This window comes from Festucalex cinctus, chromosome 1 (genome assembly GCF_051991245.1).
Source record: "Festucalex cinctus isolate MCC-2025b chromosome 1, RoL_Fcin_1.0, whole genome shotgun sequence".
NCBI lineage: Eukaryota > Metazoa > Chordata > Actinopteri > Syngnathiformes > Syngnathidae > Festucalex > Festucalex cinctus.
In genome coordinates this window covers 5,799,988-5,819,169 of record NC_135411.1, presented here as the reverse complement: position 1 = coordinate 5,819,169, position 19,182 = coordinate 5,799,988, and the positions used below count along the sequence as shown (strand labels likewise).

Below are 19,182 nucleotides of genomic sequence, written 5' to 3'. Positions count from 1 at the left end.
CTCCTGATCCTGATTGTCATTGGCAAATCGGGAATTGTGGGTAAGGTGTGAATTTTGAACCTGAAAAGCTGGAATAGCTCATGGCACCAATTGCTGGAATATATTGAAGCTGGAATGATGTGAATCGGGTGAAAAATGTGGAAGTAAATGTGAAATGTAGAATCTCCCATTAAGAATCATGGGGAAAAATCTGGTATGAAATCGGGAATTGTGGGTAAGGCGTGAATCGTAGGAACAATAAAAATACAAGCATGCGTCGCGTGAATTTTTGGAATAGTTTGAAACTGGAATGGAGTGAATCGGGTGTAAAATGTGGAAGTAGATGCGGGACAAAAAAGTGGGAGGAATAAGTTTAAGTAAAAAACAATAATAAAGGTTGAATGACATATGTGTGAAGGCCTCCAGCCTTCACACAACTAGAGGCAATATTTTCCTGTTAAGGAGTTTCAAAACTTGAAACTTTCGTATGAAGGGACGTTCGTAAGTAGAGGTACCACTGTATCGTCAAAAATATCGTCACCGCAAATTTCTTTGAAATATCGTGATATAAATTTAAAGCCATATCGCCCACACCTACTTGACATGCAGGTGAAACAGGTAGCCTTCAAGACAATGTTTGATTTGAAGATTACATAGCATATCCTACTAATTAAGAACTGCTGCTTTTACACCAACAAGTCCAGTTTCTTTGAGTTCTGGGTAAAGGGACTTCTTGGTTTAAAAGTTCAGCAGGGAATTTAGAATGGTGTTTCCGCAGCGTCTGTAACGCGCGGAGGCTGATTTGCCATGGACGGCGCAGCGGGCCAGCAAAACAAAAAGGCAGAGCAACTTCAGTCCACAAAGTCAACATTTATTCTAAACAACACAAAGAGAGAGCGGGCTCGACGGCACCGCGCATGATAATTTCCATTCAGGGCAATACAAAAAAAAAAAAAAAAAAAAACTACTTCTACACAAAACCAAAGAAGCGCCACGTGGCGCGGTGCCACACTGCCTGGTGAGAAAAAGGCTGACCACAGCCGTAATCAGCTTAAGAAGCAACTGACCATACCAAATAGCAAATAGCATCTCTACATAGAACACAATTATGGATGGTACGCACAAAAGGCAAGCACCGTATACAACAAATATCGACATATAATCAATTGTAAAAATGAACATGGACAGTGGATTTTTTTTTTTTTTTTTAATTTTTTTTAAGCCAGGTCGGGGTCAGACCCGGGCGGGAGACCCCGGGGAACAGTGTCCGCCTCACAATCAGAGTCAATGTCCGTTGAGCCAAAGGGAAATGGCTCAAGTTCAGCATCAGCATCTCCTAATGGGGCCTGAGGGGCGGAAAAGTCCGTGTCCGAGATCCCAGAGGTCCCCCTCTCAGCAGGAGAGTAAACCAATTGTCTCTTGGCAGTGAGAGAATCCCAAGTATGGAACGGCTGCATATTCACAATATGATAAACACCAGCATCAGCACCAGAGTCCACCCAAGCGAGTCTGTAGTTCACATCACTTAGTCGTTCGGACACACACAGTGGTCCCTCAAATAGGGGAGCAAGTTGAGCTGTAAAATTAGAGTGAGCATCTGACCTGGGCTGTGTTTTCACTCGAACAAGGTCACCGACACGGAAGGAGTCATGTCGACGTCTCAAGTCATAATAGCGGTTATCTTTGATAAATGTTCAACTTGGCAAACTGCGCAATAAAAGTGAGAATTTGAGAGGAGGGCAAATACTTTTTCACAACACTGTACACGGCAAGAGATATCCGACATGATTTGAGGTTATTGTCGCAGCCGCTGACACTTGGAACTGGATAAAAATGGATTAATCTGAATGCCGTGTTTCGACGAGTGGAGGCACATACAACATATTAAGAACATTTTGGGGTTGACTTCCCCTTTAAATTTTGTTGCTGTTAAATTTTGGGTTCTGGGGGGCTCCATGCAAGATATCACCTCGTTGGGTCTCAAAGTGCATGAGAAAGGTTCGAGATCAGCGAAGCACTACAACGGGAGGAGTTGATCCATGATGTCCCTCAACAAAATGCAAATTCATTTTGATTTGTATTTCATGTCATTGTTTACATTTTTTCTAATATTCCTCTTTATCATTATCAAAATCAGCGTCGATCACTTTTGTCTTCCCTATCTATTTTATTCCAAATCCTTGACACTTTTACATCATAGCACAGCCAGACTCCCTTTATTTTTATTTTTAAGCTTCAAAGATCGCTGCTATTGTCACCAGCACACTCGTGTCTCTCAGCAAGCTTTTTACAAGAGAATCTTTGAGCACAAATACTGCAACTGAACGGTTCCTTCCCAGCGTGTCTTCTTGTGTGGATTGTTAACTCTGACTGCCGAGAGAAGCTTTTGCCACAGTCTGGGCAGGAAAAGGGGTTTTCTCCAGTGTGTGTTCTTGTATGGATTCTTAAACTAACCTTATGAGAAAAGCTTCGTCCACAGTCTGAGCAGGAAAAAGGTTTCTCTCCAGTGTGTATTCTTGTGTGCGTTTTTAAACTTCCCTTATCAGAGAAGCATTTGCCACAGTCTGGGCAGGCAAAAGGTTTTTCTCCAGCGTGTGTTCTTGTGTGTTTTTTTAAATATCCCTTGTTGGAGAAGCTTTTGCCACAGTCTGGGCAGGAAAAAGGTTTTTCTCCCGTGTGTGTTATTGTGTGTTTTTTTAAATTTCCCTTGTTGGAGAAGCTTTTGCCACAGTCTGGGCAGGCAAAAGGTTTTTCTCCAGTGTGTGTTCTTGCGTGCCTTGTTAAATGTGACTGCCGAGAGAAACTTTGGCCACAGTCTGGGCAGGCAAAAGGTTTTTCTCCACTGTGTGTTCTTGTGTGGCTTGTTAAATGTGACTGCTGAGAGAAGCTTTTGCCACAGTCTGGGCAGGAAAAAGGTTTTTCTCCAGTGTGTGTTCTTGTGTGTTTTTTTAAATTTCCCTTAACAGAGAAGCTTTTGCCACAGTCTGGGCAGGAAAAAGGTTTTTCTCCCGTGTGTGTTATTGTGTGTTTTTTTAAATTTCCCTTGTTGGAGAAGCTTTTGCCACAGTCTGGGCAGGAAAAAGGTTTTTCTCCAGTGTGTCTTCTTGTATGGGTTATTAAATTAACCTTATGAGAAAAGCTTTTGCCACAGTCTGGGCAGGAAAAAGGTTTTTCTCCAGTGTGTCTTCTTATATGGGTTATTAAATTATCCTTATGAGAAAAGCTTTTGCCACAGTCTGGGCAGGCAAAAGGTTTTTCTCCAGTGTGTGTTCTTGTGTGTGTTTTTAAACTTCCCTTATCAGAGAATCTTTTGCCACAGTCTGAGCAGGAAAAAGGTTTTTCTCCACTGTGTGTTCTTGTGTGGCTTGTTAAATGTGACTGCTGAGAGAAGCTTTTGCCACAGTCTGGGCAGGAAAAAGGTTTTTCTCCAGTGTGTGTTCTTGTGTGTATTTTAAAATGTCCCTTGTTGGCGAAGCTGTTGCCGCAGTCTGGGCAGGCAAAAGGTTTCTCTCCACCGTGTGTTCTTGTGTGGCTTGTTAACTGTGACTTCTGAGAGAAACTTTTGCCACAGTCTGAGCAGGAAAAAGGTTTTTCTCCAGTGTGTCTTCTTGTATGGATTATTAAATGAACCTTATGAGAAAAGCTTCGTCCACAGTCTGAGCAGGAAAAAGGTTTCTCTCCATTGTGTGTTCTTGTGTGGCTTGTTAAATGTGACTTGTGAGAGAAACTTTTGCCACAGTCTAAGCAGGAAAAAGGTTTTCCTCCAGTGTGTCTTCTTGTATGGATTATTAAACTAACCTTATGAGAAAAGCTTCGTCCACAGTCTGAGCAGGAAAAAGGTTTCTCTCCAGTGTGTGTTCTTGTGTGTGTTTTTAAACTTCCCTTTTGAGAGAAGCATTTGCCACAGTCTGGGCAGGCAAAAGGTTTTTCGCCAGTGTGTGTTCTTGTGTGTTTTGTTAAATTTGACTGCTGAGAGAAACTTTGGCCACAGTCTGGGCAGGCAAAAGGTTTTTCTCCAGTGTGTTTTCTCAAGTGAACTTTTAAATACCCTTTTGAACTAAATGTTTTCCCACACTGAGAACATTTGCAGCGGTTGTTGTCAGCATGGTTACGTTTAGCGTATTCATCATCGTCGTCGTCGTCAGTGTCAGCAGACTGTGACCTTGTGTCATCACTTTGTGCTTGTGGTGGTCTCCACTGGTCTGCATCACCTTCTGTCTTCATGTGTTGAGTTGAGCTGCTGCTTGGTGGCTCCGCCCCTCTGTCCTCCTCATGCTCACCTTTATCGTCACTCTTTAAAGCAACAAAGGTCAGTGGTGACTTGGTGACATCATCCTCAACCTCCTCTTCTTTGACACGAAGGGGCTCTTCCTCCTCTTTAATGTAAGCATGCTCTTCCTCCTCCTTTTTAACATGAAGAGACTTCAGTTCCTGCTTCTCAGGACCAAGATATTTTTCACCAACATCTGCAAGACACAAGAAGACAAATACACATTTGGTTCAGTTAAGTCAAATCTAAAGCGCGACTTGACGTGTATTGTTTCTACAGTGGCACATTGACTTGGGCACAGCTCCTGAGGAATGTGTAGCAATTGTGCACTCTGTTTGTTAGCAGCTAGCAAACTAAGATAGCTTGAGCAAGACGAGTATATGCCGACACAAACGATTTAATGAATGACAATTTACACCACGAACGTAGTGATCGACGTACTGTTTCAGCCAAAAACAAAATACCTTAAGCTTCCACTTTCACTTTGCCCTCCATTTTTTTGTTGCTAGCGGCTCCAAATGAGGGGGTAATATTGTTGTGGGGTAATATTGAGCAATAACATTGATATGTACAATATTGAGTTAATTTAAAACCAAGGAAAGGTTGAAATAGAGGAAAAAAGGTGTGTCATCGAGCAGACATGCCACTTTGTCTCACATTCAAGGATGCATCTGTTGAGGAAGGACGCATCTGTGCTTGCTCCTGCACTCGCTCGTGAATCTAACTACTTGTTGATTTTTGCATTGGGATTTTTAACTACATTGTTGCAGAATGCCTGGCGGAAAAAGAGCTGACGAGATTGAGGAGATAAAATCTTCTCTTAAAAAACTCAGTGGAATGGTTGCCGAATTACTTGAAATGAAGAAGAGTATTGAGCCACTTCTTCAGGAAATACAGCAATTGAAGAAAGAGACACAGGAAAAAGATCGACGCATTGTTGCCTTGGAACAAAAAGTGGATGATTTGGAACAAAATCTTCGTATCAACGATGTGATAGTCACCGGTATCAAGATCAAGCCGCGCCGTGGCCCTTTGAGAGCTGCGTCTAGCACGAGCACGGAAGATTCTGACCAATATTCAGGGAACGAGACTGTGGAACAGCAAGTGACACTTCAACTCAGAGATTTGGGATTAACTGTTGATCCTGCGCACATTCAGATGTGCTTTTCGCTTCCAACTGGAGGGACACGACCACCGGCAGTTCTCATCAGGTTTGTTGACAGAAAGAAAAAGATTGCTCTTCTGAGAGACCGTCACAAGCTTCGTGGGAAACATGTCTACATCAACGAAAACCTCACCAAACGAAATGCTGACATCGCCAAAAAGGCTCGACAAATGAGAAAGAATGGACTTATCGAAAGCACGTGGACAAAAGACTGCCGAATTTTTATTCAAACTAAAGATAACTCTGGTCAACTAAAAACACGAATCGTGAAAGGAGCTGAGGAATTGGCAGCGCTTGAGAGACAACAGTAATTCACAATATCACAACAACAATAACAACAACATCACTAATTACCCAAAGCTGGAGTTGTATATGATTATTTGCTGACTTTGCCAAGGCTAACTCTTGTTTATACACCTGCATTGATAACATGTATTGCTGTTCCCGTTTGAATCTAAATATTGTCTGGCTCGAATTCCGTTTGTTCTAACAGTCAAGGCTACATGATAAGGCTGTATTGTGGCTCCAATGAATCTGCTGTCTATACGCAAAATGGGGGTTGGTGGTCTGGTTCCTGGAATGCAGCTGGCGTGGGCCGCTCTGCTGGGTGAGCTAGGCTGGGCAGCGCACAGGAGTCATCAGATTCACAACATGCTAGCAACCAGTGGTGCTACCTGACCAGAATCGAGTGCTGAAATTGCTTGAAAGCAATGGGCCGAATGCAAGCCGATCTACTCTTCTGGAAAGCACAACTTGTGTGAAAGCTGATCCGAGGTCAGCGAAGACCCTACTGGTGAAAGAGAAGAATTGCGCTTGCCTTGGCTGCTCGCCTGGTGGGGTGGGCTTGCTGGTGGCGTCTGGGAACCGACTCACCAGTGCCAAATGACTGGGACTAGCCGCAATCTACACATGGACATTCAAGATGAACTGAGCGAGCAGTGTCTGGGATAGTATGGGATGGATAACGCTAAAAATTAATGACTATTCTAAATAATGTATATGATTGATGCGTTATAGTAATGGGTCGATGGGGACGGGTCTCGAATAAGCTTCGGCTTCTACCCGTCAGCCCTTCTTTCGGATGTCTATGTTGCAAATGATGTGATGTGATTGATGTAAACTGTAATGTGTCCGAAAGGAAAAAATGAATAAACCAAACCAAACCACTTTGAGCCAATACTCATTTGGGGTCAATAGATCACATGACCTGGAAGCTATTGAGCTAAACTGCTAATATTTAAAGAAAAAAATAGAAAAATAAGTAGAGGTCTAAACTGAAAAAATAAGAGGTGTGTATCATCTATCAGACATGCCACTATGATGCAGCATGCATTTGTGGTCAACAGGTCACATGACATGGAAGCTATTGAGCTAAAAAGCTAATATTTACAGAAATAATTAATTAAAAATAAGTGCAGGCCTAACATGAAAAAAATAAAAGGTGTGCATCTTCTATCAGACATGCCACTATGATGCAGCATTGATTTGGGGTCAATATGTCACATGACCTGGAAGCTATTGAGCTAAACTACTAATATTTAAAGCCCCAGTGTGTAGCTCACGACCGCCATCTATCGGTCAAACAAGATAATGCAATGATTTTAAGCACACGAACTACGGCGTCCCAGAGAGACCCTACTTCAACAGCCTACTACCAATTTCACCGGAACAGAACGCAAACAACTTCTGGTATTCCCTCGAGTGATGACGTAAGTGAATTGCATTTGTTAGACATACTGTACAGATCCCTAATAATTGTGATTTAGTCATTTCATTTCAGAATTAATATTTTTGTCGGCATTGTTAGGAAATACTGTACGTCAGCTAATGATAATGGCTATCTATGTTCATATTTGTTAGTGCAACTAAACCATGCAACAGAGAACAAACAGTTATGCTATATGTTTTATAGACATGTGGACCATCTCAAAGGGGGCGAGGGAGACGACGAGGAAGAGAACGCGGTGTCTCGTAACGTACAATTATGTCATCATGGAAAAATAATTCCATTCGAGCATGCATGTGAATGGCTCAAAACATACCTTTGCTTGGAATATGTGGTATTTAGATTACATCGTTTGCTGATATGTTTAGTATATCGTGCAAAAATAATGGTGTTAACTGAACTACACATCTGCAACTCAGACTCGTAACCCCCCCGTGTCTTGTTGCTACTAACCACTCAGAAAAGTGCTGCTTACAAAAACATTTGAAACCCTTTACTCAGATATCGATTTGTCACCATATTGAACAATTTTACCTAATAAATATCACTAAGCAACTTAATTAGTTTTGATTGAAGATACAACAGCTTCCTTGTACTTCGATGTGCAGGAATTTACATGGCTTTCACAAATAGTCTTGCTCATGTAATAATGTACTTCATTGGCTCAGTGACTTTCAGTTCATTGTTTGGTACCTCATCTGACATACAATTGTTACCTTCTTGCAGAGACTCGTACAGGAAATGACCATGGAGGAACATGAAGATATCCAAGTCCAGCTGATAGACTGACACCAAGAAATACTTTTTGACACATTGCTGACACATCAGCACCACCATGATTTCCTGTACCTGGATCCCAGACTGCAGCACCTTGATGACTTGTAGCAAATAAGTGACACTTTCCCAGATTTGAGGACAATACAAAGGTTTTTTACCTGGCATATAATTAGTCCATATCTGACACTTGTTGTTGTAGTTTGTATAACTTGTATATTGTTGTTGTGTGTTAATTTGTACATTTTGAATAACTAAAAAATACTATCTCCTTTGGCGTCAACATGCAGTGTTCATTCGACACCTAACCTAACACTATTTTACATGAACAGAAATGTAAAACATCAAAAGCCTGGAGAATTATTAGAAATGCTTGCAATGACAAGGAATTCTTCATTGGCCAATGAATGTAAGGTACAGTACATGAAAATGAATAAATAAAATAAAGTAAAATAAAAGTCTACATGAAATGAACACATTAACTAAAAAAAAAAAAAAAAATGCTGTTAGAATATAATGAGCTACATGAATTGCAGTTGTTCCAGAAATTTACCAATACGCTGTGCATTTCAAAATATGGAAAATAGACATACAGGTTTGGGCCAAAAGTAGTGTTACAGAGCAGGTATGTGTTGTACACAGCTAAAATATCTGATTACCTCAATACCATGATGTTTTTTTTTGTGTGTGTGTGTGCTGACATTGCCCCCCATTAACATTGCAACATTCCTCAAACTCTCCCGAACACAGTATGATCTGTAACACTACTTTTCGCCTACTCTATGATGTTATTGGGGCAAAATTAAGGAAGGCTTGTCCATTGATTGTGTGAACAGACTGCAGTAAAAATGAAGTCACTTCAATGTTTGCTGGTTTTATTAAGTTTGACATGCTCCTTGAATGCACAAGTACATGTTATGGAGTGAGGGCATGTTCCCACCAACGATGATATCATATTCTTCAAAGGCTTGCTGAGGAAAGTGAGGGAGGAGTCACTCCATGGCTTCAGACACCTGGTCAGCAGGTCCTGTGTAAAACAAGTGGTGCTTGTACATGTGACCATTCCGTATTGCTTCACACAAAAAGTTCATGTAGTGTGCAATGCTGTCCATATGTAAATGACATACCAAGACGTCGGCTGACTTCAATTTGTTGCAGCTCAGATATGGTCGGTGGAGATACTGGTGGTACAACACCGAAGCCTTCTGGGGTCCTCCATTCAAGTGTCCTCATTCGGGGCATTCCAATATGGCTGCTGACTCTCCCCTTGATATTTTTTTTTCTTGCAGGTCGGTGATGTATTTAAACGGTGCATGAATGCTTGTATACATCAGAATATGGTTCTGGAAGCCCTCAAGTTTGGCTGTTGATCTAGTGTGACACAAACAAAAACAAAATTATAAAATAAAATAAAATAATTGATGATACTACTATATGTCACCAACTTTCCAACAAAGCCCCCAAAATAGAGGTAAGATCTTTAGTTTTTGGGCCCAAAACATTGTATTAGCTAGATAAAAGTAACATGACTGCATAGAATATGCAAAGGCTGCTTGCTTGTCGAGTTTCCGTGGAAAACGTAGCAGCCTGTAAATTCTTGTGCACCCAATTACACAATGGACCAGTACACACTTGAGTGAGAGAGTTCAGACTATAGCAGTGCTTACGGTACAGCCAGCATTTAAGTCCAGAAAGTTATTCCCTGCCGAAAATTAATTTCGAGAACACTATTTTCACCAACCACAACGAAAATAATTTTCAACTCCTCCACTAATACAGTATGCTTTAGATTCTCCATTGAAGTTATGGGCAAATATACCTCCGAAATCACAGTTACATTACATTACACAATAACTTGCGCATTTACTCTAAATATAACGTGCCAGCGGGAATCTTTTTTTTTTTTTTTCAAAGCAAGTAGCTTCATAACGAAATCGTTCGAGTGGTGCGGAGTTGCTAATCAACAGATACAGTGATCGTAAAACAAAGGTACGAACATCGTATTAATTAGTACGGTGTATACTTTTTCTCTCGCTCTCAAAACGTAAACACAAATGTACTCTTACTTACCGGTCAAGTGGAAAGCAGTCGAAGGCACCGGCACGTCCCAAACCTAGTCTGTTCCTCATTTCTCTCCATCTGGCAAATGCGGCTACAATATAAACTCTTCTTTTGTCGCGCTGAAATAAAATAAATTCCCAAAGCAAATGTGATGCTTGATAATGCTCTCTTCGGGGACCGGAAACTCTTCTTCTTCGTGTACATGCGGTCGCCATACAAACCGGAAGTGCGTCTGCAAAGTCGTTCCAAAAACGCGTTAAGAAATGGAGCGCTGAAATTTGTCGTTGACGGCACCCGTAGCAGAAAGATGGCGGCGAAACATGGCGGACACTAGAAGCCGCGGCCCGGACATGTAAGATAATTTGCAATTTCTAGACTAACCGTTATATTTAAAAAAAAAGTACGTTTATGCGATACAACATATCTTTTTACATACTACTAACACAAATAATTGTTTTTTTTTTCCGAATGATTTATTGTTTCACCACTAGATGCCACTGTATAATACTGAGTGTACCTTTAAGTTGAGCAATAATATGAGTAGTTTTTTTACTCAAGCTATATATGTGGCATTTAAGTTGAACAAAAGGCTATGAGTGGCTTTTTTTGCACAAGCTTTGTGGCATTTAGGTTATGCAAAAGCCATCAGTAGTTTTTTTTTTGTATGAGCTATGTATGGCATTTATGTTGAGCAAAAGGCTGTGAGTATTTTTTTTGCACAAGTTATCTGGCATTTAAGTTACGCAAAAGATATGAGTAGCTATTTTGAACAAGCTTTGTTAAATTTATCTTAAAACTGTTTAAAAAAAAATTCATGTACGTTATTGTCTAAACATTTTGCACAAGATTGATTTTTGAATAAATCAAGCCTTGTTTAAATCTAAATAAAATTTAGACCATTGTGCACCACACCAATATGCCTTGCGAAGGGTGGCAAACAGTTTGGGGTGTACCCCGCCTACTGCCCGAAGCCAGCAAGGATAGGCTCCAGCACCCCCGCGACCCTTGTGAGGAGCAAGCTGTTACAAAAATGGATGGATGTGCACCAATAAACCTGCTATGTAGTTTTTCTTTTCTTTTTTACTACAGGAGTGGTTTTTAAAATTATTAATAATTTTATTACATTGATAAATGAGAAACCTCTTATTTTTTAATTTTAGACCACTTGGTGAGGTGAACACCAAAAACACCAAAAATGCTCACACGACCCTCAAAAAGTCTGTATAAGTTGCAAAGATAGCTACAGCAAGACTATAAAATGCTCATGGATCAGTACAGCAGCTGCCGAGAGAAATTATGTGACGGCCAATTCAAAGCCACAGTGATGGACACTGGAGTCAGTACGCCACGGATAGACGAAGGTAAACACAACAATAATGTTACAGAAATACTTGTAATATTGTCATTTAGTTTGCTCCCTGGTGTAGCGCTTGGCAGCAGCTTAATAAGCGAAGTGCGCATCTCAAATTCAAGGTGCATTATGGGTAGCGGCATGGTGCATTGTGGAGAGGCGAAACTACCAAACGGTCATTGAAAATGAATTGGATCCAATGGAATCTGGTCTGATAGAAATGTTTCAACCGCTGGAAAGTTGCTGTTTTTTTATGAACATGCATGACGTGGTTTACTGATCTAACAACAACTACAAGTAGCAACAGTGGTGCAAGCTGACCAGAATTGAGGCAAAATTGCTAAAAGCAATGGGTCGAATGCAATCCAATCTGCTCTTCTGGATACCACAACATGTGTGAAAGCTGCTCCGAGGTCAGCAAAGACCCTACTGGTGAAAGAGAAGAATTGCGCTTCCCTTGGCTGCTCGCCTGGCGGGGTGGGCCTGCTGGTGGCGTCCGGGGACCGATTCACCAGTTCCAAATGACTGGGACTAGCCGCAATCTACACACGGACATTCAAGATGAACTGAGCGAACAGTGATTGAGATAATATGGGATGGATGTATAAGAATATGAATCAATGACTATTCTAAACAATGTATATGACTGATGCGTTATAGTCATGGATCAATGGGGACAGGTCTCGAATAAGCCATCGGCTTCTACCCGTCAGCCCTTCTTTCGGATGTCAATGTTGCAAATGATGTGATGTGATCGATGTGAGCTGTAATGTGTCCAAAAGGAAACAATAAATAAACTAAACTAAAGACTCGTATCTCAACAGCGGGGATGACAGCCTTGGTACAAAGACATTATACCACCTACGGCTTTAACCGATTTTCAAGGAATTTTTGTAAAGCTTGTTTATCCTGTGCGCGACACAATCCACAAGTAAACTTGAGCCCAAAACGCGGTCAGTTACCCCAAGCTACATATCCTTTTCAGAGGATACACATGCACTTCACTGAGCTAAACAAAAGTGAAGGAAAATAGTACTGTCTAGTAGTCATTATCAATGCTTTTTTCGAAATCTTCTCGACTAAGTAGCCTGACGCACTAACAGTAGCTAAGGCACTATGCAAAGATATCATACCACGACATGGTATCCTTGAAACCATTTACAAGGATAAAGAAACACATTTTATGAGCAAAATCATTGACAAAATGGGGCAAATGCTCCTCATTGCCTTAAAACGCCACAGTTCATATCATCCTCAGAGTGCAGGACTGAAAAAAAAGCTTATTTTTCATGTTGCGGTCCCTTTAAACACTGCGGTCAGGCCAGCCGCCACTCGAAAAGACGAAGTCAAGCCAGCCGCCCCAACGATTGTTAATACTGAGCATTACAGTAACGTGCCGAAGTGCCCCTGCGTTGGCCACCTTCAAAATAAAAGCTGCGCAACACCTGGTTTAGGGTTTAAAATAAAGAATCATAAAAAAATAACTGTTTGTTATTCCAGAACCAGACCAGTTCTGAGGTACACTACACCACCCGAGGTATCCAACCAAAGTACTTTCAACAAAATCTGATGTTGCATTTCAAAATAAAACTGTTTTGAAAAAAATATTTTCCGACATTAATCCCTGATTTTAAAAAAATCATTAAAAATTCATGGTTTATTATCCCGCGGCACGGTAGTCGAGTGGTTAGCACGTCCGCCTCCCAGTTCTAAGGTCTCCGGTTCGAGTCCAGGCTCCGACCTTCCTGGGTGGAGTTTGCATGTTCTCCCCGTGCCTGCGTGGGTCTTCTCCGGGTACTTCGGTCTCCTCCCACATTCCAAAGACATGCATGGCAGGTTAATTGGGCGCTCCGAATTGTCCCTCGGTGTGCTTGTGAGTGTGGATGGTTGTTCGTCTCTGTGTGCCCTGCGATTGGTTGGCAACCAGTCCAGGGTGTCCCCCGCCTACTGCCCAGAGCCAGCTGAGATAGGCGCCAGCAGCCCCCGAGACCCTTGTGAGGAATAAGCGGTCAAGAAAATGGATGGATGGATGGTTTGTTATCCCAGGACCAGACCAGTTCTAAGGGACACAAACCATGAATTTTTAATGATTTTTTTAAATCAGCAATAATAGTCGAGATTTAAATCTTCAAATGGGTTTTATTTTTAAATGCAACATCAGATTTTGTTCAAAGTAGTTTGGCTGGATACCTGGGGTGGTGTAGTATCCCTCAGAACTGGTCTGGTCCTGGGATAACAAACCATAAATTTTTAATGATTTTTTGAAATCAGGGATTAATGTCGGAAAATAAATTTTTCAAAACAATTTTATTTTGAAATGCAACATCAGATTTTGTTCAAAGTAGTTTGGCTGGATACCTGGGGTGGTGTAGTGTCCCTCAGAACTGGTCTGGTCCTGGGATAACAAACCATGAATTTTTAATGATTTTTTGAAATCAGGGATTATAGTCGAGATTTAATTTTTTCAAATGAGTTTCAATTTTGAAATGCAACATCAGATTTTATTTAAAGTACTTTGGTTGAATACCTGGGATGGTGTAGTGTCCCTCAGAACTGGTCTGGTCCTGGGATAACAAACCATGAATTTCTAATGATTTTTTAAAACCAGGGATTAATGTCGGAAAATTTTTTTTTTTCAAAGCAGTTTTATTTTGAAATGCAACATCAGATTTTGTTGAAAGTACTTTGGTTGAATACCTGGGGTGCTGTAGTGTCCCTCAGAACTGATCAGGTCCTGGGATAACAAACCATGAATTTTTAATGATTTTTTTTTAAATCAGCAATAATAGTCGAGCTTTAAATTTTCAAATGAGTTGTATTTTGAAATGCAACATCAGATTTTGTTTAAAGTCCTTTGGTTGGATACCTGGGGTGGTGTAGTGTCCCATAGAACTGGTCTGGTCCTGGGATAACAAACCATGAATTTTTAATGATTTTTTAAAACCAGGGATTAATGTCGGAAAATAATTTTTTCAAAACAGTTTTATTTTGAAATGCAACATCAGATTTTGTTGAAAGTACTTTGGTTGGATACCTCCGGTGGTGTAGTGTACCTCAGAACTGGTCTGGTTCTGGAATAACAAACCGTTATTTTTTTATGATTCTTTATTTTAAACCCTAAACCAGGTGTTGATAATCTTTTATTTTGAAGGTGGCCAACGCAGGGGCACGTCGGCATGTTACCGTAATGCACAGTATTAACAATCGTTGGGGCGGCTGGCTTGACTTCGTCTTTTCGAGTGGCGGCTGGCTTGACCGCAGTCTTTAAAGGTACACTCAGTATTATACAGTGGCATCTAGTGGTGAAATAATAAATCATTCGGAAAAAAAAAACAATTGTTTGTGTTAGTAGTATGTAAAAAGATATGTTGTATCGCATAAACGTACTTTTTTAAAATATAACGGTTAGTCTAGAAATCGCAAATTATCTTACATGTCCGCGCCTCGCCTGCTAGTGTCTGCCATGTTTCGCCGCCATCTTTCTGCTACGGGTGCCGTCAAAGACAAATTTCAGCGCTCCATTTCTTAACGCGTTTTAGGAACGCACTTCCGGTTTGTATGGCGACCGCATGTCCACGAAGAAGAAGAGTTTCCGGTCCCCGAAGAGAGCATTATCAAGCATCACACTTACTTTGGGAATTTATTTTATTTCAGCGCGACAAAACAAGAGTTTATATTGTAGCCGCATTTGCCAGATGGAGAGAAATGAGGAACAGACTAGGTTTGGGACGTGCCGGTGCCTTCGACTGCTTTCTACTTGACCGGTAAGTAAGAGTACATTTTTGTTTACGTTTTGAGAGCGAGAGAAAAAGTATACTCCGTACTAATTAATACGATGTTCGTACCTTTGTTTTACGATCACTGTATCTGTTGATTACCAACTCCGCACCACTCGAACGATTTCGTTATGTAGCTACTTGCTTTGAAAAAAAAAAAAGATTCCCGCTGGCACGTTATATTTAGAGTAAATGCGCAAGTTATTGTGTAATGTAATGTAACTGTGATTTCGGAGGTATATTTGCCCATAACTTCAATAGAGAATCTAAAGCATACTGTATTAGTGGAGGAGTTGAAAATTATTTTCGTTGTGGTTGGTGAAAATAGGGTTCTCGAAATTAATTTTCGGCAGGGAATAACTTTCTGGACTTAAATGCTGGCTGTACCGTAAGCACTGCTAGAGTCTGAACTCTCTCACTCAAGTGTGTACTGGTCCATTGTGTAATTGGGTGCACAAGAATTTACAGGCTGCCACGTTTTCCACGGAAATTCGACAAGCAAGCAGCCTTTGCATATTCTATGCAGTATGCAGTCAAGTTACTTTTATCTAGCTAATACAATGTTTTGGGCCCAAAAACTAAAGATCTTACCTCTATTTTGGGGGCTTTGTTGGAAAGTTGGTGACATATAGTAGTATCATCAATTATTCTATTTTATTTTATAATTGTGTTTTTGTTTGTGTCACACTAGATCAACAGCCAAACTTGAGGGGTTCCAGAACCATATTCTGATGTATACAAGCATTCATGCACCGTTTAAATACATCACCGACCTGCAAGAAAAAAAAATATCAAGGGGAGAGTCAGCAGCCATATTGGAATGCCCCGAATGAGGACACTTGAATGGAGGACCCCAGAAGGCTTCGGTGTTGTACCACCAGTATCTCCACCTACCATATCTGAGCTGCAACAAACTGAAGTCAGCCGACGTCTTGGTATGTCATTTACATATGGACGGCATTGCACACTACATGAACTTTTTGTGTGAAGCAATACGGAATGGTCACATGTACAAGCACCACTTGTTTTACACAGGACCTGCTGACCAGGTGTCTGAAGCCATGGAGTGACTCCTCCCTCACTTTCCTCAGCAAGCCTTTGAAGAATATGATATCATCGTTGGTGGGAACATGCCCTCACTCCATAACATGTACTTGTGCAGTCAAGGAGCATGTCAAACTTAATAAAACCAGCAAACATTGAAGTGACTTCATTTTTACTGCAGTCTGTTCACACAATCAATGGACAAGCCTTCCTTAATTTTGCCCCAATAACATCATAGAGTAGGCGAAAAGTAGTGTTACAGATCATACTGTGTTCGGGAGAGTTTGAGGAATGTTGCAATGTTAATGGGGGGCAATGTCAGCACACACACACACACACACAAAAAACCATCATGGTATTGAGTTAATCAGATATTTTAGCTGTGTACAACACATACCTGCTCTGTAACACTACTTTTGGCCCAAACCTGTATGTCTATTTTCCATATTTTGAAATGCACAGCGTATTGGTAAAATTCTGGAACAACTGCAATTCATGTAGCTCATTATATTCTAACAGCATTTTTTTTTTTTTTTTAGTTAATATGTTCATTTCATGTAGACTTTTATTTTACTTTATTTTATTCATTCATTTTCATGTACTGTACCTTACATTCATTGGCCAATGAAGAATTCCTTGTCATTGCAAGCATTTATAATAATTCTCCAGGCTTTTGATGTTTTACATTTCTGGTCATGTAAAATAGTGTTAGGTTAGGTGTCGAATGAACACTGCATGTTGACGCCAAAGGAAATAGTATTTTTTTAGTTATTCAAAATGTACAAATTAACACACAACAACAATATACAAGTTATACAAACTACAACAACAAGTGTCAGACATGGACTAATTATATGCCAGGTAAAAAACCTTTGTATTGTCCTCAAGGATCTGGGAAAGTGTCACTTATTTGCTACAAGTCCACCAAGGTGCTGCAGTCTGGGATCCAGGTACAGGAAATCATGGTGGTGCTGATGTGGGATCCAGGTACAGGAAATCATGGTGGTGCTGATGTGTCAAAAAGTATTTCTTGGTGTCAGTCTATCAGCTGGACTTGGATATCTTCATGTTCCTCCATGGTCATTTCCTGTACGAGTCTCTGCAAGAAGGTAACAATTGTATGTCAGATGAGGTACCAAACAATGAACTGAAAGTCACTGAGCCAATGAAGTACATTATTACATGAGCAAGACTATTTGTGAAAGCCATGTAAATTCCTGCACATCGAAGTACAAGGAAGCTGTTGTATCTTCAATCAAAACTAATTAAGTTGCTTAGTGATATTTATTAGGTAAAATTGTTCAACATGGTGACAAATCGATATCTGAGTAAAGGGTTTCAAATGTTTTTGTAAGCAGCACTTTTCTGAGTGGTTAGTAGCAACAAGACACGGGGGGGTTACGAGTCTGAGTTGCAGATGTGTCGTTCAGTTAACACCATTATTTTTGCACGATATACTAAACATATCAGCAAACTATGTAATCTAAATACCACATATTCCAAGCAAAGGTATGTTTTGAGCCATTCACATGCATGCTCGAATGGAATTATTTTTCCATGATGACATAATTGTACGTTACGAGGCACCGCGTTCTCTTCCTCGTCGTCTCTCTCGCCCCCTTTGAGATGGTCCACATGTCTATAAAACGTATAACATAACTGTGTGTTCTCTGTTGCATGGTTTAGTTACACTAACAAATATGAACATAGATAGCCATTATCATTAGCTGACGTACAGTATTTCCAAACAATGCCGACAAAAATATTAATTCTGAAATTAAATGACTAAATCACAATTATTAGGGATCTGTACAGTATGTCTAACAAATGCAATTCACTTACGTCATCACTCGAGGGAATACCAGAAGTTGTTTGCGTTCTGTTCCGGTGAAATTGGTGGTAGGCTGTTGAAGTAGGGTCTCTCTGGGACGCCGTAGTTCGTGTGCTTAAAATCATTGCATTATCTTGTTTGACCGATAGATGGCGGTCGTGAGCTACACACTGGGGCTTTAAACAAATTCTTTGGCCTACCAAATTTACCATATTTTGGACACCCTGAAAAGTCTGGCTCCGGTCAAATGCTTCGAGCCACTTCAACAAAATTACTTCAGATTGATTCAGTACTTCAGAATGCTTTGGTTTCTCCATCACTAGTTTTTGGGGCTGTGTAGGATTCCATTCAACTACAAACACATGAATATTATGTTCACGATAGAAACAAGTTCGACTATACGAAGTAAGCAAGCTAAGAAATGTACAAACCTGCTCTGCATAGCACAACACGAGGCTGCATGCAAACGTGGCCCAGCAGTTGAAGATGTTCCTCACTCTCTTCTTTTACTCCAAAAAGGTCCTCCTTGTCCTTCGGTGTCGTTCTTGCACACATGTTGGCACAATAACGCCCAAAATGTCACACTTAGTTGTCGGTGTGTCGCAGTTACCAAGCACGTCTGGTTGTTAGCGGCTAGCAAGCTAAGCTAAGCTAAGCTAACTAGGCCACAAAGCTTCAACGCGCCCGAGACGACTTTATCTGGCCACAAGGGCTTAATAAATGATGTTGCAGTCCTTCAAAGTGATGATGGGCGTCCTATGTGGAGGCTGCAGTCAGTTCAGCTGCTCAGCACCAAATCGAAAATAAAGATTTCCCGGAGGGCGTCTGGCAAGCAAACGAACTTCGAAGTCAGGCAGGACCACTGACCTGAATACATGACTGGATTATGGGCTGTGTCAAGACGCTATCGGTGACCCTGCACGATCGGTGACGCGCATGCGCAGAAGATCTCGCCATCTTGAAAGGCTAACTACGGCAAATCACGAGAACAAAATACCTTTATATGCATGCGCGGAAGTGCGCGTTCGTAATAAACACGATACAACATGGAACAAAAAAAAATATAGATTATGGATGCATTTAAAAGTAACTAAGTAATTTTTAATCCTATAAGATGAACATTTTACTTTGGATCTCATTACATTATAGTGAGTCTGCATTGTTGTACTTTATAGTAAGTCTGCAGTGTGTGTGTTTTAAATGAC

The 19,182-nt window shown here is 40.7% G+C and overlaps 1 protein-coding gene and 1 long non-coding RNA gene across 2 annotated transcripts; one reads left to right on the top strand and one right to left on the bottom strand.

Annotated features, from left to right (window-relative positions):
• Window positions 1–829: 829 nt before the first annotated feature.
• On the bottom strand, window positions 830–18,842 carry LOC144013583 (uncharacterized). Its single transcript, XM_077512650.1, has 2 exons — window positions 18,409–18,842; window positions 830–4,445 (listed from the first exon to the last, which is right to left on the bottom strand). The coding sequence occupies exons 1-2, from the start codon at window positions 18,530–18,532 to the stop codon at window positions 2,215–2,217; spliced, it is 2,355 nt and encodes a 784-aa protein (XP_077368776.1). The 5' UTR covers window positions 18,533–18,842; the 3' UTR covers window positions 830–2,214.
• LOC144013782 (uncharacterized) lies at window positions 14,894–16,306 on the top strand. Its single transcript, XR_013282327.1, has 3 exons — window positions 14,894–15,090; window positions 15,794–16,037; window positions 16,138–16,306. It is a non-coding gene; the product is annotated as an uncharacterized LOC144013782 (long non-coding RNA).
• Window positions 18,843–19,182: the final 340 nt, after the last annotated feature.